The sequence below is a fragment of the Columba livia genome, chromosome 2 (genome assembly GCF_036013475.1).
Source record: "Columba livia isolate bColLiv1 breed racing homer chromosome 2, bColLiv1.pat.W.v2, whole genome shotgun sequence".
Taxonomy (NCBI): domain Eukaryota; kingdom Metazoa; phylum Chordata; class Aves; order Columbiformes; family Columbidae; genus Columba; species Columba livia.
Window position 1 is genome coordinate 48,375,838 of NC_088603.1, and position 26,339 is coordinate 48,402,176.

The window sequence follows — 26,339 nt, forward strand, 5'->3', positions numbered from 1 at the left end:
TTTCAGGTATTGTGTGCTTTTTCAAAAAAATAATTTGCTATTTATTAACCAGCCTTTTTCATAGTTTTTAAGTTTATCTCTTTTAAATTTTAGCAAGCTGAGTATCAAGTGGAAGTGCAATGTGTGCGTGTGGAAATCTGACAGGTCTGAAACCAGGGAGGGGAATAGGTGGTTCCTTATTACACTGAAGAATTCTTCCTGCTGTCTCCAAAGAGTTTCCTTGTTTGTCTCATCTTACTTTTCTTCCTGTGCTCTTATCTACTTCCCTTTCCCCACCTGCCTCAAAAGGTTGCGACAAGTTGTAAAGTTTTAAATGTATTGTGGGAAATGAAATATTTTTTATGGAAGTGACTACTAGGACCTTTCATTTTTCCTTCCCCCCCCCTTTTTCCCCTTTTCTGTTGTGTTCTCCCCCCACTTCTCCCCTCCCTTTTCCTGCTCCTTTTCTGTATCGGTGTTTGGGTTTTGTGTTGTTTGGGTTTTTTTTGGTTGTTGTGGTTGTTGTTTGGTTTGTTTGTTTTCTTCTGCCTTCTACTTTTCTGTTAGGGCTTTTTTTCCCCTTTTCTGCTGTGTTTTCGGGGGGTTGTGGGGTTTTTTCTTTCATTTTTTTTCCTTTTTTTTCCTTTTTTTTTTTCTTTATTTTCCTTTTCTGTTGTGTGGTGGTTTTGTTTGTTTGTTTTGTGTTTTGGTTTTTGTTGTTGTTTGTTGTAGGTTTTTTGTGTTGTTTTTGTTTGGTTTTGTTTGTTTGTAGTTGGGCTTTTTTCCCCTTTTCTGTTTTTCAGAAGGAGAGGGTATTTAGACTGCACCTTTCTGGCTGTGGGCTGAGTACCAGCTGCTGGGTGGTGATGCAGTGGAGTACCCTGGAAAATATTCAGTGTGGGTGGGAGATACAACCTGATATCCAAAGCCAGGCAGCCCAGCACTTCCCCAGGTCACACCTAGAATGTATTAATAGCTGTTCTGCAGGACAGCTTGGAGGAGGTACTTCAGGGGAGCACAGGTGCTGCGAGCTCTTTGCAAGGTGTTGGCTTCCATCAGGACCACCACTTGAGCACAATGCTACAGGAATGACACTGTCTCTGGGGAGATTTCTTGTGGTCTTCCTCATCTTGACTTGTGTGTTCTGGCCTGTCCCTTCTTGTGCACAACCCTGACCCTGGCATGGTTCATGGCAGTGTTTGGTTTATCAGAAATTGTTTTGCTCTGTTCTCAGAAGTGAGTTGTAAACAAGAAACTGGCTGAGAAAATGTCATTGGTGGTTTAGGGGGTTGGCTACTAAAGCATCTCTAAACACCAGGTGGCACTGTGTACTGCCAGCAGGTCCTGTAGGCACCTGGAAGTCCTTTTAACCTTGAAAGGGTGACCTCTGCTTGAAAACAAACCAATAAAACCATAAAGATTGAGGATAGCTTGGGTCAGAATTCAGACAGATCTAAATGTTTTATATTCCATGCAATGTCTATACTGATCAGCTATGTTGTGTTGTGTTTCTAAAAATACCTGGGGAATAACAAGCTTTGAGATCTGTAGAACTTGTCTTCTCAGTGTTTTTGTGTGTGTTTGGGTGGGTTGGTTGGTTTGTTTGTTCCATACCTCCCCATACCTTCTGATCCCTTCTCTTTGTTTTAGATTCCTTTCCCTGAATTTATCACTACTTTTATGTTAAGTTGATGCTGAAATAGGTGCTCCTTGTTTATCGATCAAGCTGGGTTTCATTTCTACAGTAAGATATGACTATGCAGTCATAGCTGTAAGCAGGTAAAACCCAAAAGGCAGGCAGAGAATGGAATCTTAACCAGTGAGCTTTAGGTGACCGTGTTGTTTGGAATGAGATCTTCAAATCTGTCTGTGTGTGGTTCATGTTGAACTCAGCATGAGTTGAAGTTAGTTCAACTGAGCTTGAATTGCTTGGTCCTGAGGTGTTGGCCTAGTTCTTCCAAGTTACACTTGACAGCTAATAAATGTTTAACACTCTCTGGGAAGTGAGCTAATGTATTGCATGGATGTGTGACTACAGGATGAAAATGTCAGTGGGTGACAGCACCCTTCATGATGTCTCATGATCTGGGTAATGTTATGTGCCTAGAGGGGCAGTGACAGTCCTAGAGGTGCTGTGCTCCTTTGATATAGGCAGCTCCTGTTGGTTTAGACCTCTCACTCCATTTTGTTTAATCAGCTCCTTGCTCACTTGTCAGCAGAGGAGGAGTGTAAGAGCGCATCCAAAAATAACCAAGGGTACTCTTGTCCTCACTTGTTTGCCCTAAAAATTGTGCCTCTTTCTTCCCCAGATATTTTTTTAAAAGCCACCCTCAACTCAATCTCCACAAAGAGAAGTTAACTTCCTGTAATTTTTAAATGGATAGATGTGTTGACTAGAAGAGAGAGAACAGATGAAATAAATGAAATGGTAAAAGGTATCCAGATCAACAGGTCTAATAGAAATTTCTCTAAGGAAATCTGAAATAAACAGTGAACCTTTAGTGGCTGTGTTAAGTACACCAGGCAGATGCCAATGTATGAAAAGATATGGAACATGCTAACAAAGTAATACATTAATAATTACCCTAGAGGTGCTGAAGTAGGAAGAAAAAATGCAGAAGACAGCTCAATGGGAGTGTTCTGCCCAGTTTTACATCTTCTTTACTGAAAGAGTGAAAGAGAAAATGAAGCAGCAAAATCATCAGAGGGGAAAAAAAAGTGTCTGAACGAATTTCTTTTAATCTTATTTAGAAAACACACAGGGGAATAATGTCAAAAACTCCTGTAAAGAAGACTGAGGAGTAGGGCATGGAGGAATATATTGCACCAAAAGAGGTGAGAGTGTTTGTACATGTGCTGCATTTAAGCTATGAAGATAGCAAAGCACTGGAATGCAATACTTGCAAAAATAATATGGAAAAGAATTAACAAATTTTGTTTATATGTAACTCTTTCTAGAAAGCGTTGAAAGCTGCAGATTTCTACAGTATGCAAGAGCATACTTAAAATCTTTCTTAACTCTTTTCTTTAAAAAGCAGAGCCTGGAATGACCCACACTTTACCAAGAATTGTGAGTTCATATTCCATTTAGCTATTTAAGTTTTCGTAATTTGCATGTAGAACTTTGTTTGCTAAGGATGTCCAGAAAACTGGAAGTTTAAAATTGCTTAGACATAACTCGAAATCTGTAACAGAGCATCTTGTGAGGATATAGTTCAACCATATTTTGTTGTATCATTTTTATTAATCACCAATTAATTGTCTTAGGCTTATGTTGTTACATTTAACACAGTAAAATGAAGGTACAATTTAGGACATGAGAAAGTGTAACAGTGTTATGCCTGCTGGACTTCAGTTAACCATAAAACATAAATTAAGTCTCAGGTATTTTCAGCAAGAAACTTACTTAACCTACATTACCTTTGCAGTCTAATCAGAAATATTAATAACAACTATCTGGAAGCACAGTCAGGGTCTTCTATAAAATGTACCTGGTGTTTCAGGATGGTATAGTGCTAATTGACATACTTGCTCATAACAAGTGTGTGCACTCCAGAAAAGGGAGAGGAGGAAAAGTGAAGGGAAAGACTGTGTAATTTTAGCACTGAGAATATTGCTCTGATTTAAATGGTGAACTAAGATTTAGTCATACACAAGTGTAATTACAGTATCCTGTTTTTCTAAATAGGCAATTACATGAGAACCTGCCTATATTTCCTGCTGGTATACAGATTTTAAAATCCCAATAGAAGTTAATGACAATAGCATCATAATAAGTTGCCTTTCCAGTTATTCATTAGTATCTTTTCCATTTATTAGGTGTTTTGAATTGCTCAGAAAGACTCAAGATTTTTTTTGTATGACAGAGTAGAAAAATTATCTTGGTTGACTTGTATTCCTCTATAATTCTTAGTTATTTATTCTGTCCTTCATGTTCTGGTGGCTTTCTTTTCCACAGTAAAATGGTATGGGTTTCTTGTGTGGGTGGTTTGGTTGTTTTTTTGTGACGTTTTTTGTTTTGGTTTGGTTGGTTTTGTGTGGAAGCTTTTTTCCTCTTAAATTTTATGGGTAATTTGCATTCCATTTTCTGCTACTTTTTATGATGCAGCAAACCATTTTACTTCTCTGTACAAAATTATTTGACTGAAACTTCCACCTGTCATCTCTAAAATCAGTCAGTTTCCTTTGAAATACTAAGTAAAAGCAGACACTAAAGGTTTGAATTTTTCGATCATTTTTATTTCCTTGTTCCCAAGAAGACCATCTCAGTCAGGGTGTGTAGACTCTTAGATTCTTCACAAGAGGTGAACTAACATTTCAGCCAAAAAAACTCACACCAAAACCCAAACCCAACAAAAAGTCAAACCCCATATTCTTAACAGTGAGAGCAGTTGGGTAACCAAAAGATATATATCTACCATCTATTATACATACCTCTATATATGTAGATATATCTATATAAAAAATCTTTGTGAATGCATGCCCACATGCACGTCTTTGAATGTTCAGTAGATATCAACAGGTATTTTTTAGAAGATCATCTGGCTTTGCTGAACTCAGATGGTTGCAAGCACTAGGATGGATGTTATCAGCAATTAAAAATGTAGCCAGGGAAGAAGCACGTTTTGTAGTTACAGGTTAGTTTTCAGCTTTTGAAATGTGTGAGGCAGATCTTGTTTCTCTCTGTACACTAGTAATCCTCTGAGGAAGGGCTGCAATGACCTTTTAAAATGATGTGCGCTGGCTGATGCTTACAGTGCATGGAGCTCCATAAAAATAGCATTGCTATACCTGTAAGTACCTAACCCTACCAACTTTTGCACATCCACTGCTGCAGTGAGGTTTGGAGAACACTTACACCTGTACAACTGTTAGCAAAACAGCCTGGATGAAAGCAGAGGAGAATACCTCCAGTTAGATAATAGCAGACTCCTTGAACCATGAAGCAGAGTGTAACTTTCCCAAGAGGATTTTAGTTTTCATCAGTAGCATCCTGTAAAGGACAGAGGGAGAAGTTTAACAGTAATGAGTTCATGTTTGTATCCTCTCCCTTTTGACTGATACGATAGTAACTTTCTTGCCATTTTAAGTGCTTGGGATGACGCTTGTGACAATGCAATTTCTGGATTAGAAGGATTAAAAAAAAAAAAGGTAATTGATGATCTATAGACATGTATGTGTTACTTCCCTGTTTCCTGACCCCTCCCCTAAAAGAGATTAATTCCTCTGGCTTGCAGTGGAATTGCAGGTCTGCATCAGTCCTGCAATAATCACTTTCCTCTCTTAAGAAAATAGGTGTCTGTGTCAGGGTGCAGCAGAGTGAGACCCCAGGCTGGGAAGGGCAGGATCCTTGTTGGCAGAGCCCAGTGCCTTTGTTCCTGTGCGAGGCAGAGGAGCTGGCAGTAATGGTTAGCATTGACTCTCCAGTGCTTGTCAGTCAAATGCCAGGGACGGGGTGGATCTGTAGTCAGTCCAGGAGGCCCAGGCAATGAGTCTGTATCAGCAGGGGAAAAAGCTGGGCACAGACTTACCCTCCAGCACTGCATGGGGTAATTGAGTTAGAACCACAGAATGTCCTCAGTTGGAAGGGACCCACAAGGATCATTGAGTCCAACTCCTGTCCCTGCACAGGATAACCCTATAGTTCACACCATGTATCTGAGGGCATTGTCCAGTCTCTTCTTGGACACTGTCAGGCTTGGGGCTGTGACACCTCCCTGGGGAGCCTGTTCCAGTGCTGCACCACCTTCTGGGGGAAGAACCTTTTCCTAATGTCCAACCTAAACCTCCCCTGGCACATCTTCCTGCCATTCCCTCGGGTTCGGTTATTGGTTGCCAGAGAGAAGAGATCAGCACATGCTCCTCCTCTTGTGAGGAAGCTGTAGACCACGATGAGGTCTCCTCTCAGTCTCCTCTTCTCCAGGCTCAACAAACCAAGTGACTTTAGCCGCTCCTCATACAGCTTCCTCTCCAAACCCTTCACCAATTTCATAGCCCTCTTCTGGGCAGTTTAAATGGCGTTCCTGAGCCACGGGGCAGAGGGTGCTGAGCAGGGTCCTTGATGAGCCTGGTCAGGACAGTGAAGGCCTGTGGGTGCACTCAGAGCCTTAACAGTCTTTGCCATTTACTGTGGGGTGACTCTTAACAACAGTTGCGAGAGTAATGTTACTGGTTAAAGAAGGAACTGCATTTCACAGCATGTGAGCATGGTCAGGCTGTGGTGTTCTTTTTGTCCTGGCATGGAAATGGAAATACAGATTGCACTAAGTATTTATGGAAAACATACCAGGGGTTTTGGGGCTCCTTAATAATATATAGTAGTTAAACTATACATATTTAAACTGATCACACCTGTTTTGGTTATTCACAGACACATAGACACACACATACACACATAATTCTTCTTTATAGAAGAATACAGGTTGGAAGGTACATCTGGAGATCATCTGTTATGCCAACTATTCAAAGCAGATCTTTTAGAGTGCTCATGGCCTTGTTTAGTACAGTTGTCAATCTTTCCAAAGATGGGAGATTTCTCAGCTTCCCTGTGCCCCTGTTCCCATGTTTGACCATATTAATGGTGAAAAAGTTTTTATGTTTAATTGGAATTTTCTGTGTTAAAGCTTCTCAGCTTCCTCTTGTTCTAAATTTGAATCTCCAAGTTTTAATTTCAACATTTTTTGCAGTTGTTGATGGCTGTTAGTATCCATTTTTGAAACTGTGTGCAAACCTGATGTATTTGTGAACAGGAGGGACTGATACAACAGAATGCAGGTTGAGATGGTGTCAAAAGGTTCCCTAAAATTCTTGAAGCCAACTTTACCAGTGCATTTTAGGTGTAAACTGTGACACTGTTTGCTATTGCAATCCTGGATTTCTTGAGAAAAATCTGCCAGCAGCAAGGCAAAAAATATAGTGGTACTGAATTGTGCTCAAAGACCCAGTTAAGGAAATATGCAAAGCTTGCAAGCTAAAAATAATCTGTCAAGTAGAACGTCAAAACCTGAAGTTTCTGTATGCACTAATTCTTTCTGCGTACCCAGGTTGTCTGGGTCAGTGCTTGCTCTCTATTTCCCCCCACCCCACCTTATTCTCCCATAAGTGAGTCCTTGCTTCCGAGGTTGGGCTTTTTGTCCCTAAGAGCATGTCCTTGTATTTTCAGCTAGTAAATATGCTATTTTGGGATCATTTGTGCTACTCATATCTTCTAAACCAATTAGTATCTCGCTGTTGTTTACACGCAGAAAAATCTTGCTGATGCCAAAACAGACATCTTTGCTAGCTTGTATGTATAGTTCTCATTTGAAAGCAACTAACAGATTGTCTTCCTTCTCTTACCAGATGTGTGCAATAGTACCAATCTTCCTGAAGTTGAAATCATAAGTCTACTGGAAGAGCAGCTGCCTCATTATAAGCTAAGAGCAGATACAATCTATGGTTATGACCACGACGACTGGCTTCATACACCTCTCATTTCTCCTGATGCGAATATTGACTTAACAACTGAGCAAATAGAAGAGACCTTGAAATACTTCCGTAAGTCAAAAATTCAGAAATTGTACTCAAGAACAAATAAAATAATGCTGGTTTTGCTACCTCCTCTGAAGTATCTGTGCAATTCTGTTACAACTGTGGAAAGCAAGAAAACTGTTATTTATTGCCTTGGTCTTCAAGTTTGTGGTAGACAGAAAACAAATGAAACATTTAATTAGAAACACTAGTTGCATTTGTAATCTCTGCAGGCTCTTCTCCATGTTATCAAATACTGGTGAAACTGAAATACTTGTTTTTACTTGTGATCTCTCTGGCAAGAGACTGAGATTTCTGTACATATACAATATGGAAGGCTTAGACCTGTTTCATTATTTGCTTTTTTTTGAACGTGTTCTCTGAGTTATTACACTGTTGTAAAATCATTTTTCTGCAGCTTATGCTTCTAGGAAAGACTGGTGAAGAACCGAACTTTGAGCATTTGGTCAGGATGGTTTCTCCATCCATTCTTCCTTATGTTCATACTATTTGACAAGAAGGTACTTTTTCTGCCTGGAGGGAGAACATGCAGTATTGTGACCTTCTGGTTTTTTCTTTCTTTTGTTTGAGCCCATAGATGCTTTTATCGTGGTGAATGTATTAATGTCCCTCTGGGTTCTTCCACTGTGCGTATCAACTTAGCTATGCAAGTAGAGCAGACTTCTGTGATTAATCCTCTAGTTGCTGATTTATTGAGTAATGTATGATTAAATGATTCTTCTGGTTTTTTTTCCCTTCTGTGGTTTCAAATGAAGGTGCAATTTTGTTGCACTTCTTCATGTGTTGCAGGTTAAAATAGTCTGCAGAGTGTTAAGCCAATCCATTTTATGCTGAAACTACGGTAGTTAAGACTTGCGTAGCAGTGGATTTACATAGATTGTAGTAGTAGATAGATGTAGGTGGGCACTGTGAAGCTCAAAAGAGATGAGTTACAGGGCTCAATACAAACCTTTGCAAAGGTGGCTTCTTTGCATTTTGAAGCACCTGCAGAATTCACTTTGTAATGAGTAAGTTTGGTAAGAGCATTAAGAATATGGAGAACTGAGTTTCTGACTGCAGTAGTTCTAAAGAAGGTGCCAGATATTTTAGTAGATAGTTTATACATGCCCTTGACCTCCTGCCAATCAGACAAAAACAGTGGGAAGGGGGAGAGGCTGATCTGTGGAACCAGTTCTACTACAATTCCTTGTTTTGTATCAGTCCGTTAGTGTTATTATAATGGTGGCAGAAGCTGGCTTGAATAAATGTTTTGAAATGTCAGATTTCTAAAGTCTTCAGTAGCTGGATTAGTCCTGTGTCACAAATAAGGTTGTTTATGTGGGCGGCCTTTTGCAATAACCAGGGAGAAGATGTTTTGCTAATAGAGCAAGTGTCATAATTTAGCCCCAGTTCTCCCCAGCTAGCAGCTTGTTCATCCCTCCCCAGGTGGGATGGGGAGGAGAATTAGGAAACAAAAGGCAAAACTCATGGCTTGAGATAAGAACAGTTTAACGGAACAGCTAAGAAAAACAAACAATAACAGCATTGAAAGAACCTGCAAAAAAGCGATGGGCACACAGTGCAGCCTGACCACGTGGCAGTCCTGCCACAGCAGCCCCTCTGACCCAAAAGACAAGTGGGTTCCCAGCTGCAGCTCCTGCCCTGAACCACAGCTCCTGCCCAAAATACAAAAGCACCAAGCTACGTGGTCCAGAGAAAACATCCAGACTGCTCTGCTCCCAGCAGACAGCAAGACTGTCCCCATGGTCCACCCCTTTTGTAGCTGAGCATGACCTGATATGGTATCGAATACCCACTTTTGCCACTTCTGGGTCAGCTGTTCTGGCAGTGTAGATATTAACGCTACCTCTGCCGACCCAGCTCAGCAAGGATGGCAAAAATCTATGTGGCAGCATCCTGATTCTCCCAGCTGAGATGCTGATGGGCTATGTCACTCACAATAATGCACAACTGGGGATGGATACAAAATGAAGTAAGCAAGTACTTAAGCTAAAAGCTGAATAAAATAGTTTGCAAGTGTAATGACTGCAACTTTACTACGTTGCTCTGATTGAAGATTTCATCTAATCAACTGGCTTGAATGAAAAAAAATGATGAGTGTAATTTCTGCCACAAAGTCTGTTTTCTGCTTTCATTGAGAAATAATTGCTTAAAGAAGAGGAACCAAGCAAGGCAAAATTCCATGAAGAAGTTTATTCCTTACTGCTTGTATACAGACACTTGTGTATAGATAGTACTTTAAGCAAATTTTGAATGAGCCTGGAAATGGAGTTCTCTGACTTTATCTTTGTTCAGTTTTTGTGAACAAGTCATACAATGCATCTGTACATGAGAGTGCAAGATCATAAAACTTTGACGTGTTTGGAAATTATGACACTGATTATAAACATTGGTTTTTGGAGAAATTAACTATTGAAAGAAAAATATTATTTTAAGTAAGTTGGCAAAAAAGTCTCATGAGCTGTACCATCATCACTTTGGAGAGTGTTTTCCAGGGTGTGGCTGCTTGCACAATGATTCATTTTCAGTGCTGCAATTAAGGCACTCCTTCTGTACCTGTTTAGTTTGTTTGGAAAACCTTCACGAGGGGGTGAGCAAATACTGTAACTTGTATACAGGGAAGTGTTAGTATAAAAAAACCTTAGAAATCTATGTTATCTTCAAAATAGTATCCTTGTGGTCTAAGAATTCTATGATGTAGTTAAATGTAATAAGCAATAAAAATTCGTAATCTGTCAAAGTTTTCCTTAGCTGAAGGAAGAATTCATTGATTTTGCTGCAAAACAAATATTTTAATCAGAATTAAAATACTCTACAGATACAGATTGTTGCTTTACCTTCCTCAAGCTTCTTAGAGAAACACAAAGGTGATTAGAGTAAAATTAATATTGAAACTTGAGCTAGTACAGAATATTTTTAGGTGTGGAATTAGGTATTTTGTTTATAGTTCCTCATGTGTTAGTGTCTATCAGCTTTGAAACTAGAATGTAACAGGGAGGGAGGGATGGATATGTTTTGGCTTTATTCAGGAAATGTTAACAGACTAAGAAATACTGGACAACATGGGGGATGTTTTGTGGATGTTTTAATGTATGTAAATATTGTGAATTATTAATATATGTAAATATGTCTTTTGTAAGGCTTCTTTTTGTATAGAGACAGAGCGAATCTGGAAGAGCAACATTGTATAACATCCAACCACACCAGCTGAAGGGTAATTGCTTAGGTTGGAAATAGCCTGAACGGTAACACAATAGTGACAGTTTTGCACTGTAACTCATTGTTTTGATGATGTTCAGGTGCTTACTGGGAACAACTGGAATTAGGGAAGGGGAATACATCTGGTTATAATGGTATTCCCACCCCTGCATCCGAGGGCAGTGGAGGTTGATTTTGGGAGGTGGTAATTGAGAGCAGCTTTTTTCCTTCTGCTGTAGGTTTTGAGCACATTTGTGGGCAGTTACCATACTCAGTGACTCTTCAGCCACTGTATTGATTGTCATCCATATCTCCAGCTCTGTCTTGAGTCCTTTTGTAAGTTTTGAACAATATAGATGTCTGAACCTTTGAACCTCAGTACTGGATTACTTAAAAATATTTCAAGGCCCACAGAAGTCGGAAAGTGAGGTGTGCTAAATATACACATATATTTTTAAAGTGTGTATATGTGCATATATAGTAAATATACATAGTGTATGTGTATCAATGTAGAAATGGATTTGTGGTTATCCTTTATGAAACTTTAAACTATTATGACGGAATTTTAAATCTCTACTTGAAATGAAAATAAAACCTCATGCATTTTTGGTTAAGTCTTATAAAGTGCCCTGGAGTTGATTAGAAAATGTGGCTGCCTTAAGCCTAGCAAGTAAACTGATTATGAAAATAAATGCCTGTTAAACTGTACTATCATCCTTATTTGTTCCCACTTTAAAATAGCAATAGGAAAGGGATAAAACTCATTTGGCAAAAAGGTTGTATAAAAAGCTCTAATTGATTTGCAACCCCAAACCAAAATTTTAAGCTGTGCTCAGGAAACAATGCTCTAACTTTTCATGGACTTTCTCTCTATGAGAACTGTCCTTCCAAAGAATTTATTTGCTATGTAAAATGTTGTTTGTATATGAATTATGATACATTATTTTTGTGTCAGGCACATTTACTTAGATGTTTACATATACCCATTCTAGATTTTGTGATTTGTTCTCATTATTGATGTAGTATTCTCCCTTTCTATGAAAAAGGCTTGTTAATAGGAAACTTGTGATACTGCATACCTATTTGGCTGTGATTTTTCGTTTCTTAATAGTACATTTATATTTAATCAGAGAGGCTTTGTGGTTGTTTGGATAGATTCAGGTGTCTCCAAAGACCATTATCTCTGAAAGAATCTAAATCACTTGTAGTGACAGGATTCTCTAGTTTGAGTTCATCTGTGTTTGCGTTTGCTCCAAGGAGAGAATCAGTGAGAAATAATACTTCCAGGAGCGATTCAGCATGTGAGGTCACTGGCAGCTGCATTGCTGTCCTTTGATGTGCTAAACTGATGGAGTTTTCTGAAGAGCTCATGGGTGTTTGGAGTGTTGTATTACCAAGCTTTTAAAGCATACGGATGCATTTTCATTCAGTTAAAAAGTATGAGAGTTATAAAAGTATGCTCATGCATACTTGTTTTGCTGTAACTGAACAGGTACTGTTTCAGGGGACAGAGAGGGCTGGGTTTCTTTTTTACCATGGGGAGCGTATCACAAGGGAACACTTGAATATAGGTAAACAGTCAATCGTATTTGAGTGAAACGAGAAATTATCTTATTTGGATTGCAAAATGAAAAAATCTAAATGGCCACTGTCTTAATGGGCATCTCCATTTCAGTTCTTTTTTTTTTGATTGCTTCTTTAGGTCTCCTTGGGGTGGTACATCCATCTTTAATAGAGCATAATGACATATTAGACCCTACTGTAAAGGATACATGGAACACAACTGTTGTCAAAAGTAACTTGATATTCACAAAATGCCATCTGTTTTTGTGTTCTGTTATTTCTTCTTAATGTATGAAAGTGAGCATTGAACATGTACTAGAAGTGAATCACAAGTGTGGATGGTTGAAGCAAGAGCTTCAATGCAGAGGAGGGAAGTCACTGTGGTCTGGAAAGGTTTTCAGTAAAATGAAGTATATTCTGCAGCTTGTGTACAATGACAAACTATAAATTACAGTAGTTTGATTACTGAGTTCCAGAGTAGAAAGACTCGTCATATAAAATTCTATACAGGGCAAGTATTTATGCTGCACTCATTTTTTGGATGCCTGAGCACTGTACGGCAGTGATGTGCACTTAAATACTGACTCTTTCCTGGTTCTCGAGTCTACTGAACTTGCTCTGCTTCATCTTCTAACTGTGTATGGCAGTTACAACTGAGTCAAGATGTGACCTATTAAAAGCAAAAAGCAACAAGGTTTTTGAGGGGTGTGAACGTGTGTGTGCATATTGTGATTTCAGTAATTACTGAAAAGCCATGGTTCTCTGAGAACATCTGTTCTCTGTCAGTAAAGCAAATTTGCAAACTAGTTTTTCTTAGTTGTCACATGTTATGTTTTTGCTTACTGTTCTTGTAGGCTTATATAAATGTTGTGTAAGTTGTAATACAAGATAAATCACGGATAATAGTGCTACAGATCCATAAGCTGAGCTAAAATCAACTCTCCAATTCCACCTTCAGATTTCTTAAATTTGTGATGCCTGGATGATATTTTAATCTTTACAACTGTAAAGTGTTGATTTCTGAAAAAAACTTTGATTCTTGCTTTCTTGGTATTTTGCAGTAATGAGGACTGCTCTTCTATCATTATTATTAGAACCTTGGGTACCTCTGTGCTTTTTTTCACCGTGGAAGGCAGACTTCAAGTAAGAATGTCTCTCAGACACTGCAACCTTATCATGCTGAGGCTAGTAATGTTCTGCCATTTCCAACAAGGTTTTATACTACCTGAACTCCTTATAATAGAATGGTGGATGTGCATTTTAAGATACCACAGCAGGAGTGGTGGTCTTGACTAGTGTAAATTGAGTTGAGTTCTCTGCAGTGGGGAAGAAAACTGTACCAAGAGAATGTTTGGATCCTTTGTATTAAATCTCCTTCCACAACCTACATCAAAACTGTTAGGCAAAATGCTGATTGCAGTTGGCTGTTTAGTTCCTATGGGACGCCTTTTGTACAACTCACTCGTTTTGAGTGAAATTCAGATGACTTGACAACAAGGGTTATGCTTGGAATTTTAAAATCTAGCTTTTGACTTCTAACAGCATTTTGTTAAGCTTCATAAGGCTTGTACACTGAATGTTGTCATTGTAACTGTTCTGTATGAACATGTGAGGTTGGAAATCTGAGCAATTAAGCAAGAAGAGCATTTCATTTCTGAATGACTTATGCAAAATACCCTTGCAGTTTCTGGACTACATGCTGAGATTGATGTTGATTTATAACCTACTAGTGGAAATGTGATGAGTTGCCCTCTGTGTTGATCTATACAAAGGATAAGAGTCCACAGTGTTGCTTAGCTATACTGCTGTGGCTTGTTAGAGCAGATTTTTCTGCCTTCCTGTAGCTTTTTGTTTTTGAAATCCTCAGTCCAGTCCCCAAACACAAAGGCTGGCAGTCACAGAATCCTGCAGGGCAGCATCACTCAAGCGTGGACGTAAGGCTATTTAGCCCTACTTTTGAATTAATTTTCATAGATATTAGTATAATAGAAGCATGAATATTTACATATCCAAGCATTTTAAATTATTGGCAACTTGGGTGGGGAGGCAGTACTTAAGCTATAATCTAGGATAGGTGATGCAGAGAATTAGTTTTTGAAATTTAGTTTGCAATTGGGAAACAGTCTTCATGTTTGGATGAAGATACCTTTTGGGAGGAAATTAATAGCTTATTAGGGCTGCAGCTGTTCTTTTACATTCTGAAACTCCAAAGCATGTCTCTGTCATTTATTTCTTCATAGAATTCAGACTGAAGACTGAACCAATCCCTGCCAAATTAACAAAATAAAACTAATATAACCCTCAAGCATAATTAAATAAATCGAATGCCATCTCACTGGTCTTTGTTAAGGCAGAGTGCCTTTTGAGCCAGTCTAAAATGTGCTGATACAGCACAGTGACATTCCATTTTCCTGCCTCCAGATTAGGGAGCATCAAGCACCGTTTTAGCTGGTTGCTAAGGAGAGGTCTACATAAGAGCCAGGCCTAGAGCACAGTGCTCTGAGTGCAGCTACCAGAGACAGTGAACAAAGGCAGCACTTTGTAGAAGAGCCTGGGTTCTGCCTTGAGAACTGTGGGGGACAGGGCCAGGCTCATGTGGGGACTCCTGGGAAACGCTCTGAGAAACTTGAGGGTGTCTGCTGCTGCCACGTAAGGGCAAGGTAAGGTATACGGGTCTGAGGAAGCTCCAATGGCTTCTGAGAAGCTGTCAGCTGCCCTTGATCCAAGGGTGCTTGGAACCTTCATTGCTGCTGATCAGGGATGATGAAACATCTTTTTAGCTGGTGCTTGGGACACCTGGTGTAATAGCCAGGTCTGGAGCACAGCTTCCGGAGGTAGCCAACAGATGTGACAGTTTGTGTGGAAGGGTGCAAAGAATGGGTCCTCACCTGAGTTCAGAACAGCCTAAACCTTCAGATGTGGTGGTGATGTGCCGCAGGGTGCATTCCCTAGGTTTTGGAGCACCTGACCTTGCCCAGGCCAGAGACTTTAACCCACACAGAGCCTCAGATGGAGAATGCAGCCCTGCAAGTCCTAGGCTGCCAGGAGTGGCCACGGCCTCTCCCCAAGGTAAGGAGAGATGGCTTTCTTTTATGCAGAAGGTGTGCTGCTTTTGAAGAGCTGTCACCATGTGGAGAAGTCAGGAGAGGAAGTCAGCAAGCTACACAGTATCAGGGAGGATGAGAGACAGGATCTGGAAGGAGTGGCTGAGACACCAGAGGGGTGTGCTCTCCTTCAGAGGGACCTTGACAGCCTGGACAAGATGAGTCAAGAGGAGCCTTGAGTAATTCAACAGAGGGAAGTGCAAAGTCCTGCATCTGGGGAGGAATAATCCCTTGCACCAGTACATGCTGAGGTCTGACTGGCTGGAAGGCAGCATTGCAGAAGAGGACCTGGGGGGTCCTGGTAGACACCAAGTTGAACATGAGCCAGCAATTTGCTGCTGCAAATGGTATCCTGGGCTGCATTAGAAGGTGTGTTGCCAGCAGATCAAGGGAGGAGATACTTCCCCTCTGCTCAGCACTGGTGTGGCCACACCTGGAGTGCTGGGTCTAGTTCTGGGCTCACCGTTTCTATATTCCTTCAGTGTAGTGCAACTTGGATTCCTTTCACAGAATCACAGAATCACAGAATCGACTCGGTTGGAAGAGACCTCAGAGATCATCGAGTCCAACCCTTGGTCCAACTCTAGTCCGTTTACTAGATCATGGCACTAAGTGCCATGTCCAATCTCAGTTTAAAAACCTCCAGGGACGGCGAGTCCACTACCTCCCTGGGCAGGCCATTCCAATGCCTGATCACTCTCTCTGTAAAGAATTTCTTTCTAATATCCAGCCTAAATTTCCCCTGGTAGAGTTTAAGCCCATGCCCCCTTGTCCTATTGCTAACTGCCTGGGAGAAGAGACCAATCCCCACCTGGCTATAACTTCCCTTCAGGTAGTTATAGAGTGTGATGAGGTCACCTCTAAGCCTCCTCTTCTCCAGACTAAACAACCCCAGCTCCCTCAGCCTCTCCTCATAGGTCTTATGTTCAAGTCCCTTCACCAGTCGTGTTGCTCTTCTCTGGACCCGCTCCAGCACTTCAATGTCTTTCCTGAACTGAGGGGCCCAGAACTGAACACAATACTCCAGGTGTGGCCTCACCAATGCAGAGTACAGGGGAAGGATCACTTCCCTTGTCCTGCTGACCACGCTGTTTTTGATACAGGACAGGATACCGTTGGCCTTCTTGGCCACCTGGGCACACTGTTGGCTCATGTTGAGCTTCCTGTCAATTAGCACCCCCAGGTCCCTTTCTGTCTGACTGCTCTCCAGCCACTCTGCACCCAGCCTGTAGCGCTGCAGGGGGTTGTTGTGACCAAAGTGCAGCACCCGGCATTTGGCCTTATTGAACTTCATCCCATTGGAATCAGCCCATTTTTCCAGTCTATCCAGATCCCTCTGCAGAGCCCTCCTGCCTTCCAGCAGGTCGACACTCCCTCCCAACTTGGTGTCATCAGCAAATTTGCTGATGATGGTCTCAATCCCCTCGTCTAAATCATCAATAAAGATGTTAAACAGGACTGGACCCAACACTGACCCCTGGGGAACACCACTAGTGACTGGCCGCCAGCTGGATGCAGCCCCATTCACCAGCACTCTCTGGGCCCGGCCCTCCAGCCAGTTCTTAACCCAGCGTAGAGTACACTTGTCCAAGCCATGGGCTACCAGCTTTTGCAAGAGTATATTATGGGAGACAGTGTCAAAGGCCTTGCTGAAGTCCAGATAGACCACATCCACAGCTTTCCCCTCATCCACCAGGTGAGTCACCTGATCATAGAAGGAGATCAGGTTGGTCAGACAGGACCTGCCCCTCCTAAACCCATGCTGGCTGGGTCTGATCGCTTGTCCATCCTGAAGGTGCTGTGTGATTCCATTCAGGATGATCTGCTCCATAATCCTGCCAGGCACCGAGGTCAGGCTGACAGGCCTGTAGTTGCCAGGGTCAGCTCTGCAGCCCTTTTTGTGGACTGGGGTAACGTTGGCCAATTTCCAATCATATGGGACCTCCCCAGTGAGCCAGGACTGTTGGAAGATGATGGAGAGCGGCTTGGCAAGTTCTTCTGCTAGCTCCCTCATCACCCTAGGATGGATCCCATCTGGTCCCATAGACTTGTGAGGATCCAGATGGCTCAGTAAATCACCAACTATGTCCTCCTGGAATACAAGGGGCCTATTTGGCTTCCTATCTCTACCAACCACCTCCAGAGATGAGTTGTCCTGAGGGCCACCTGTATTACTGGTAAAAACTGAGGTAAAGTAGGTATTAAGTACCTCAGCTTTCTCCTCATCTTTGTTAACTATATTTCCTTCAGAGTCCAACAGAGAATGGAGGTTTTCCTTGCCCCTCCTTTTGTTATTAACATATTTGAAGAAGGACTTTTTATTATCCCTGACAGAATTGGCCAAGTTAACTTCAAATTGCACTTTTGTTTCCCTGATCTTTTTTCTGCATGATCTAGCTATTTCCATAAATTCTTCATAAGTAGCCAGCCCTTTTTTCCACAGTCGGTAAAGTCTCTTTTTATTTCTGATTTCATTCAAAATCTCCCTGTTTAGCCAAGCCGGTTGTCTTCCCCGCCGGCTAGCCTTTCGGCACACTGGTATAGCCTGTTCCTGTGCACTCAAAACCACCTGCTTGAAGAATGTCCAACCCTCCTGGGCCCCCTTGTTTTTAAGCATTGTTTCCCAGGGTATGCTCTGAACTAGACTTCTGAATAGGCAAAAATCTGCCCTCCGGAAGTCCAGCGTAGAGGTTTTGTTAATGGTTCTCCCTGCATCTCTGAGTATTGAAAATTCTATTATTTCATGGTCGCTATGCCCCAGGCGGCCTCCAACCACCACATCTCCCACCAGCCCTTCTCTGTTTGTAAACAGTAGGTCTAGTGGGGTCTTGCCCCTGGTGGGCTCATTTACCAGCTGATGAAGGAAATTGTCCTCTATACACTCTAGGAACTTCCTAGACTGCCTCTTCTGTGCAGTATTGAGCTCCCAGCAGATATCTGGCAGGTTAAAGTCACCCACAAGAACAAGGGCCGTCGATTTTGAGACATCTGCCAGCTGCTTGTAGAATAATTCATCTCCTTCATCGTCCTGGTTGGGTGGTCTGTAACAGACACCCACGAGGATGTCAGCCTTGTTGGACTTCCCCCTGACTCTGGTCCACAGGCACTCAACCTTGTCACTGCTGACCTCAAGTTTAACAGAGTCGAGTGACTCTCTAACATATAAAGCCACCCCTCCACCTCTCCTACCCTGCCTATCTTTTCTGAAGAGCTTGTAGCCACACATAGCAGCACTCCAGTCATATGAGTCATCCCACCATGTTTCTGTGATGGCAACTATGTCATAGCTTTCCTGCTGCACGATGGCTTCCAGCTCCTCTTGTTTGTTGCCCATACTGCGTGCATTAGTGTACATGCACTTCAAGTGGGCTGCTGATTTCCCTCTTAATTTGGGCTTTCCATCCGTAGGCTGATTTTTGGAGAGCCCAGTTTCAATCCCTTCCCCCTTCAAACCTAGTTTAAAGCCCTCCTGATCAGCCCTGCCAACTTATGGGCTATAGTCCTCTTGCTCCCCCTAGAAGGATGAAGCCCATCTGATTTGAGGAGACTGGGTACCACGAAGCTTGGCCCATGGTCAAAAAACCCAAAATTTTGACGGTGACACCAATCCTTAAGCCACCTGTTGATGAGATGGGCTTTTCTGCTCCTCTCTTTATTTAGTTCCTCATCCATCCCAGCTAGCACAGGAACTGAGGCAAATATCACTTGTGCTCCCGTCCCATGAACTGACTGACCCAGTGCTTTAAAGTCCTTTTTAATTATCTTGATACTTCTTCTGTTGATGTCCTCGCTGCCAGCTTGGACTACTAACAGGGGATAGTAGTCTGAGGGCTGAATTAGCCCTGGAAGTCTTCTATTAATGTCCCTCACCCTGGCCCCAGGAAGGCAGCAGACCTCCCTGTGGGATGGGTCTGGGCGACATATAGGGCCCTCTGTTCCCCTCAGAAGAGAGTCGCCGACTACTACCACTCTTCTTTTTTTTTTCCTCTTACAGCTGCAGTTATGATTCTTTTTGTTGATGAGGTCCATCCAGAGGGCTCTCCAGGTGGATCCTCTTGGCTATCCTCTGCCTGATTTTCAGGGTCCAGGGCCTCATATCTATTTGTTAGGGGCACCAAGGGTGGTGATGGGGTTCGAGAGAGGGTTCTTTTACCTCTCCGATCAGGGACCTGTTTCCATTCCCCCCCATTAATTAGATCTGCTGTATTCGCCTTATGGCAGGAGGGACAAGGCTTTGCCATCTCCTGTTGCACACCCTTAGGAGTCAAAAGAGCCTGACCCCACCAGTCTATTTCTTTTTCACTCTCCCTAATGCTCCTTAGTCTCTCCACCTCTTCCTTAAGCTCCGCCACTAGGCACAGTAAGTCATTCACCTGGTCACATCGTACACAGGTGTCTCCCATACCATTCTCGGATACTAATGCCAGGCACAGACACTCTGTGCAGCCAGAAGCCTGGGTGGCTGCATCCTTCTTGGCAGGTAGTGTCTGTGTAGACACACTCTTTGTATTAACGGCAGCAACAGCTTTCCTTTTTCTAGAAACCATTGCTACCCTTAGCTAAATTGGGGACAAGAAAACAAATGTAACCCCGGACAAACTCACCTACAAGAGCTAGTTGTGTCCAGTCTACTTGCCCTGCCACACCCCAGTCTGTGTCACCAGCAGCAAGTGAGAGGTCTAACAGCGAGGAGTGACAGAACCTCTGAGCCCCACTGCACAAGCAGCCCCAGTCGCTGCTGCAGCACCGTGTGGGTGGTGCTCACCTGCCTCACAAGCACTTCACCTTCCAGCGCCTGGTGGGCAGCGAAGTGTCGCTGCCCTCCAAGAGGCTTTTTCAAAGCAAGGGGGAGGGGTGTGACTTCCGTCACCGTGGTAACGGTCGCGCCACGTCAGCCGGTTCCGCAAGGGCTGCCGGGGACTCCCGGGTAGCGGAATCGAAAACGCGACCAGAAACCCCTCTCTTTACCCTCTCTTACCTCTGTAGCTTCGAGATTTCGCTCCCGGCTCCGGCAGAGCTGGCTTCAGTCAGCTGATCCGAGGAACTGAGTGCTTGTCTCGAGTTACAGCCGCTTTTAAATCTCCCGCGTCACCGTGGTAACGGCCGCGCCACGTCAGCCGGTTCCGCAAGGGCTGCCGGGGACTCCCGGGTAGCGGAATCGAAAACGCGACCAGAAACCCCTCTCTTTACCCTCTCTTACCTCTGTAGCTTCGAGATTTCGCTCCCGGCTCCGGCAGAGCTGGCTTCAGTCAGCTGATCCGAGGAACTGAGTGCTTGTCTCGAGTTACAGCCGCTTTTAAATCTCCCGCGTCACCGTGGTAACGGCCGCGCCACGTCAGCCGGTTCCGCAAGGGCTGCCGGGGACTCCCGGGTAGCGGAATCGAAAACGCGACCAGAAACCCCTCTCTTTACCCTCTCTTACCTCTGTAGCTTCGAGATTTCGCTCCCGGCTCCGGCAGAGCTGGCTTCAGTCAGCTGATCCGAGGAACTGAGTGCTTGTCTCGAGTTACAGCCGCTTTTAAATCTCCCGCGTCACCGTGGTAACGGCCGCGCCACGTCAGCCGGTTCCGCAAGGGCTGCCGGGGACTCCCGGGTAGCGGAATCGAAAACGCGACCAGAAACCCCTCTCTTTACCCTCTCTTACCTCTGTAGCTTCGAGATTTCGCTCCCGGCTCCGGCAGAGCTGGCTTCAGTCAGCTGATCCGAGGAACTCTTTACTCTCCCGGAAGATGCAATCATGACTGTCAGTGGGTTTTTTCCTTCCTCGTTTAAAAAATAGGTCACAACCATGCTACAGTAATATTTTTGTCTATCCAATTAAGCATGATGTTAAGCTCAACTGCATTTTACAAATGTTTTCACTGTCTCCAGGAAAAATATAACCACAAAAAAATAGAGATTGTTGCTTACATTATTTCCAGTTGGTGAACAGTTTACAAAAAATGACTCTTCTAAGCTTTACTCTTCTTCATGCTGGATAGGGGTGTATTTTCTCAAATGTCCAGCTCTTGCTATCAAGGTCTCATTTACAATATTTAAGTATGCCCAGTGATACCTTAATTAAACCACACAGCTGGTTTTGCAGGCAGGTTGCTGAAGACCGCATCCATTTTGATTTTATACAAATGCAAGTTTAGTACTCTCCAGTAATAATTTGGGAGAAGGGAGAAATAATCCTTTCACGTGGAAAATAGGGTTTTGTCCTTAAGTAATTTAATTTCATCTGTCTGCTGCTGTCTCTCGTTAAATCATTTTGTTTCAGTGGGAAAACAGGCTCTTCTCTGCAATAGAAGAGTCTTGTGTCTGTATCAGGTGAGGTCAGAGTGCCCATGTCATGTTCAGAAGGGACCAGCTCTGTCCCATCTGTAGGAAGTATCTGTACCATTTGAAGCCCTGGATGGTAATCCCATTTTGACCATGGAAGGTCAATCAAATCTGAGGCACCCATTTTTTCGAAATGCCAGTTCTGAAAGCTGCTGAAACAATGCTTTCACCGCTCTGGTTTTACTATTTTCTGGTTAGGCAAGCCACAATGACTTCTTGCTAAGCAAAACACTGCACTGGAAGAGACCTTTGTCATAACTTGCAGACTTTTTCGCTCTTACTAAATGTGCAGTCACAGGATGAGTTCTGTTCAGTGTTCTTTTAGAAGTGAGACACCAGTAACTCTTCAGTACACGAGATCCCAGTTTAGAAATAAAACTATGACAGCCTGTCCTTGAAAATCAGTTGGGCTTTTTAAAATGTTTGTTTTCCTTTTTAATGCTCTAATAACTTTCTTTTTTTTAAGTCAGTTTAAAAAAATGCCAGTTTGCAAAGTAAGTGGCAACACCTGACTGTTAACAATATGCATTGCATGGTGGTGGACTGTACAGCACAGCTGCTACTCTGATAAAGATGACTCCAGACAATAGTAATGGGACAGGCAACTTCATCCTGAGTGGTGGTGACTGTAGAAAATAATGAAAGGATATGGTGTTCAATTTTCTGAACATCCTGATGTGATGCTGTAGCCGAGAGAACAAATGTGTCCCAGAGTTAATCCAATGGGAGGTAACACATTGTTGCAGCTGCAATGGAAATACTCTATCCAGCTCAGGTGTTCAAAGGATTCTCCTGGAATTGGAAAAGGTTTGAGAAAAAAAAGGTCAGAATGACTAAGCATGGGAACGCATGATTTATAGTGACATACTATGTAATGACGTTCTTTGAATACTTTTTTTTGCCAGCAGAGATGACTTGCTGCTGCTTGACACTCTAGCAACGTGGTTCACTGCATTCTTGTATGTGCTGCTACAACTTTCTTGAGAGGCCATGCTTATAAATGGGGAACATGAAATTATCTTTATCAAAAATTCTCTTCAAACAAGGGAAGGGGTTTGTGTGAGTTTTATAACCTGGTTAGTTTTGACAGACCAGCTTAGTGTTAACCTACAGTGTGAATTTATTGCAGCAGAAAGGAAGGAGGAGAGGGCTTGTGAGCTTTTCAAACCAACTTTTCTGTCTAACAAAACCCCTTTTTAACTGTATACTTAAGGAGCGCTCAGTCTCGCTAATGATTGTTGGCTGCCAGAATCCTTTATTAGTCTGTATATTATGTCCTGTGGAGAACAAATTAAAGTCTGTTTATTTTAAAACTAAACATAGAAAAATAGAACAAAATCCAGAAGCTGGAAGGGAATGCCAAATGAATGCGAATTGTTGTATTTAGGTTTGGAATAGGAAGAAATAAGTCCTCAATAGTCACAGATCTATTACCTGAAATCTTTCTTAAATTCAAATTTAATATGAAATTTCAGGCAAGTAACACAGTAGCCCAGTCAAATGCAGTGTTATAATATGGAGAGTTGAATATACAGGTGTTTAATGTTTGTAGAAGCAGTTTACCAGAAAAATGTACCGTTCTGGTAAGTTTTACATAAGAGGAATACAATATACAGCTGTAGAGATGAAAAGTAAAGCTTCAGAGGTTGAAAGATGGTGCTACAGGTATGCAGCTGCTTTCTTGTCCCAGTCAGACATTCCTGTCCAACTTGACAACCCTTCCAGCCCTCACTTTATAGAGCTACAATTTCTCATGTAATTGAAGGGATGATTGAGTGTGGATACCTGGATATATAGTATTTTGTCTGTCTCCATGCTGGGAAGATCATACACTTGTCCCATCTTTCCAAGTCTTCTGAGGAGTTCTGAAATCATTTGACCACACAAGTGATTTTCTCCACAGAAAGTTAATGCCTTTCTGGTTTACACACCAGTATGTTTCCAGTCACCTCTGTAGAAAAATATCAATAAAACAAACAAAAATCCTTGAACACCTGCCTTGAACTGTTTTTATCCTGTCTTATTGAAAGGGAGTGAGCGGGTGGTTGTGTGCAAGGGGGAGGACAGTAAAAAGAAAGTTCTAGCATGTTGAAGGTTTCCTTAGTTTTAAATGTCAGGAAATAAAGAGGAAAGAGTTCCTACAGCAACTTAAACTTGTAGCCAATGTTCATTCTTTATATTGTAAATGCTTCTTTAATAGCATTACTAGACTGAAATTACCTTTTGGACAAAAAAAATGCAAGTGGAACAAATAGCTTATATACGGAGCAATTGAGTTAATGTTGCCATGGGAACCTTTATATTTCTCTGACAGTATTTTAACAGGGTAGCATTAATTGCATTTAATAGCATGTGCAGTTTTTGCCTTGTGTGTATGAATAACTGAAATTCTGCAAGACTGAGCTAGGGCTGGAGTGCCTTGTCACATCCTCTGGTTAAAGACAGAACAGTGTGAGGGTAGAGTGATCACACTGGGCAAAAAAGCTCACGGTATTAAAAATATATATATATATATTTTTTTTTAAGATAATTGTACGACCCTTGCATATCCAAAGGCTTTTAGTGGCTTTTATATAAATCCTTTGTGATTTATTAACCTGAAGTTGATCTACACTTATTGTAATGCTTTCACATTAATATTGAGCATACTAAAAATCTGATCAGCAGAATGAAGTAAAAAATTATGTGATCCCTGTAAAAATGAAAGTAACTTCTGGTTTTTAGACCCTTGGTACCTCAGTGTGTGTCTTTATTTCAGGAGGACTAAGGTTAGCTTGATGCAGAAGCAATGGCTGGGACAGCCTCTCTCTCGTCTGTGGGGAAACACAAATGTTTTTATGTCTTTCAGTATGTAAGGCTAGAAGCTAATAGGACATGAAGAATTTCCTGGCCTGTAGTGGGTACAGAAGGGCAGAAGCAGAAGACAACAGCCTTCATTCTGGCAGCCCAAGCTCAGGTGCAAACTGTTTGTTCAGTTCTTGTTGGCTTTGCATTTTTATGTCCTAGAACTGGGTCGGAGAAAATGTGGTGGTTTCTTGATTAAGGCTGCGCTTCCTTCCTTTGAGTTAGCCTGCCAAGAACGGCAGTGCTTCTGACCTAGAAGACGTTGACTGTCTTTACTTGGGTATTACATGAACTGAGTTGTCCACCAGCAATAACTGAAGTACAGACATTGGATCTTCTCCCCTGGAGAGTGACTGATTGCCACCCCTGCAGGAGAGCTGCAGGCCTTGGCTCTAGGTGCTAAGGGTGGCTTGGGACAGGATCATAAGAGTAAAGTTAAACAAACCCAGTGGTTTAGACACATGGACTTCAGCTTGCTGCCCAGCCAGGAGCATCTAATAGGGACAAGAGGGAACTGTATTTGAGGAAGAGTTTTCTAGCACTTACGCATCTGAATTTTTAAGGTTCACCGTGCTATGAAGCCATGAGCCTTTGTTCCTACTGTCTAGGAAGTTAAAAATAAGTATTTTGTATAACAAAAGAAATTCAAAGATTCTCAGTCTATGACAGTTAAACAAATGAAATAAATGGGTAGAGGCCCTTGAACTACAAAATCACAGAATAGCAGAGTGGTTGAGGTTGGAAGGGACCTCTGCAAGTCATCTGGTCCAACCTCCCTGCTCAAGCAGGATCCCCTAGATCAGGCTGTATCAGTGCTCAGTCACCCTGACATTAAAAAAAAATCTTCAGGGTGAAGCTCCCATATTTTAGTTCGAGCCTGTCTCCATCCTCTTTGAAGTGTGTACGTGGTTGTATCCATTGATAAGATCCACCTGAGCCTTTTCTCCTCTAGGCTGAACAGTCCCAGCTTTCTCAGCTTTTCCTTGTAGGAGGGATGCTTTGGTCTCTGTATCTTTGTGGCCCAGCTCTGGACTCTTTTCAGTAGCTCCATCTCTTACACTGAGGAGCTCAGAACTGGACACAGTATCCCATGTGTGGCCTCACCAGTGCAGAGTAGAGGGAAATCCTGTGCATATTGCCAAATATCTTACTATAACATAGGATAAGCGCAGTGATTTGATTTGATTTTTTTTTTTTTCTTCAGACTTAAAAACATGTTATTTTTCCAGTGAAATAATGTACTTGCAGACAAAGGTGTATTTGAGTTTGTCCCTGGTCTGGAACTTTGGAGATGAGTGAATAACATGGCCGATTGCCTCTGACAAACATGTTGCAGACGCGTGAACAGATTTATTAATCTGTGCTTCATCTATTGACATATAAAAGGGATGTGCCAATTCCCAAGCTTGAAATTACTGCAGTGATAGTTTTTTATACCAGTAAAGCTGAAATACTAATGTGGTCATAAAAGCGATGTATCTTCCTCTGCATAGCTTGACCATTTCTTACCTGTTTATGTTATAGTAAAGCGAAGTGGTACTAGTCAGGGAATAGAGTAAGTGGTAACAACTTAGAAAAGACATGAGTGAGAGTGATCTTAATAGAAATCTGCAATATCATGAGCAATTGGAAAAGAGAGATTAATTGCATGTTCAGATTTCCAGAGCTGGAACTGTCGAATTAAGTTAGTAAAAGTGAATTGCAAAGCAAAAGGTGAGGGTTTCTTATCACAAACAGTAGATGAGTGGAATTCCTTGCAAGAGTATGTTGAAGGTGCTAAAAATGTATATAAGTTCA

At 42.1% G+C, this 26,339-nt stretch overlaps 1 protein-coding gene across 5 annotated transcripts in view; it reads left to right on the forward strand.

The window, feature by feature from the left end:
- Positions 1 to 26,339, forward strand: part of TRAK1 (trafficking kinesin protein 1) — a 140,027-nt gene that overhangs the window by 57,136 nt on the left and 56,552 nt on the right. For all 5 annotated transcript variants that reach the window (XM_065051792.1, XM_065051794.1, XM_065051795.1 and 2 more), the window contains exon 3: positions 7,321 to 7,515. Coding sequence is in view for 2 of the 5 variants with exons in the window: in XM_005510639.4 (XP_005510696.1) it covers positions 7,321 to 7,515 (195 nt within the window). In the remaining 3 variants the exon portion in view is untranslated. The remainder of the gene's footprint in view (positions 1 to 7,320; positions 7,516 to 26,339) is intronic.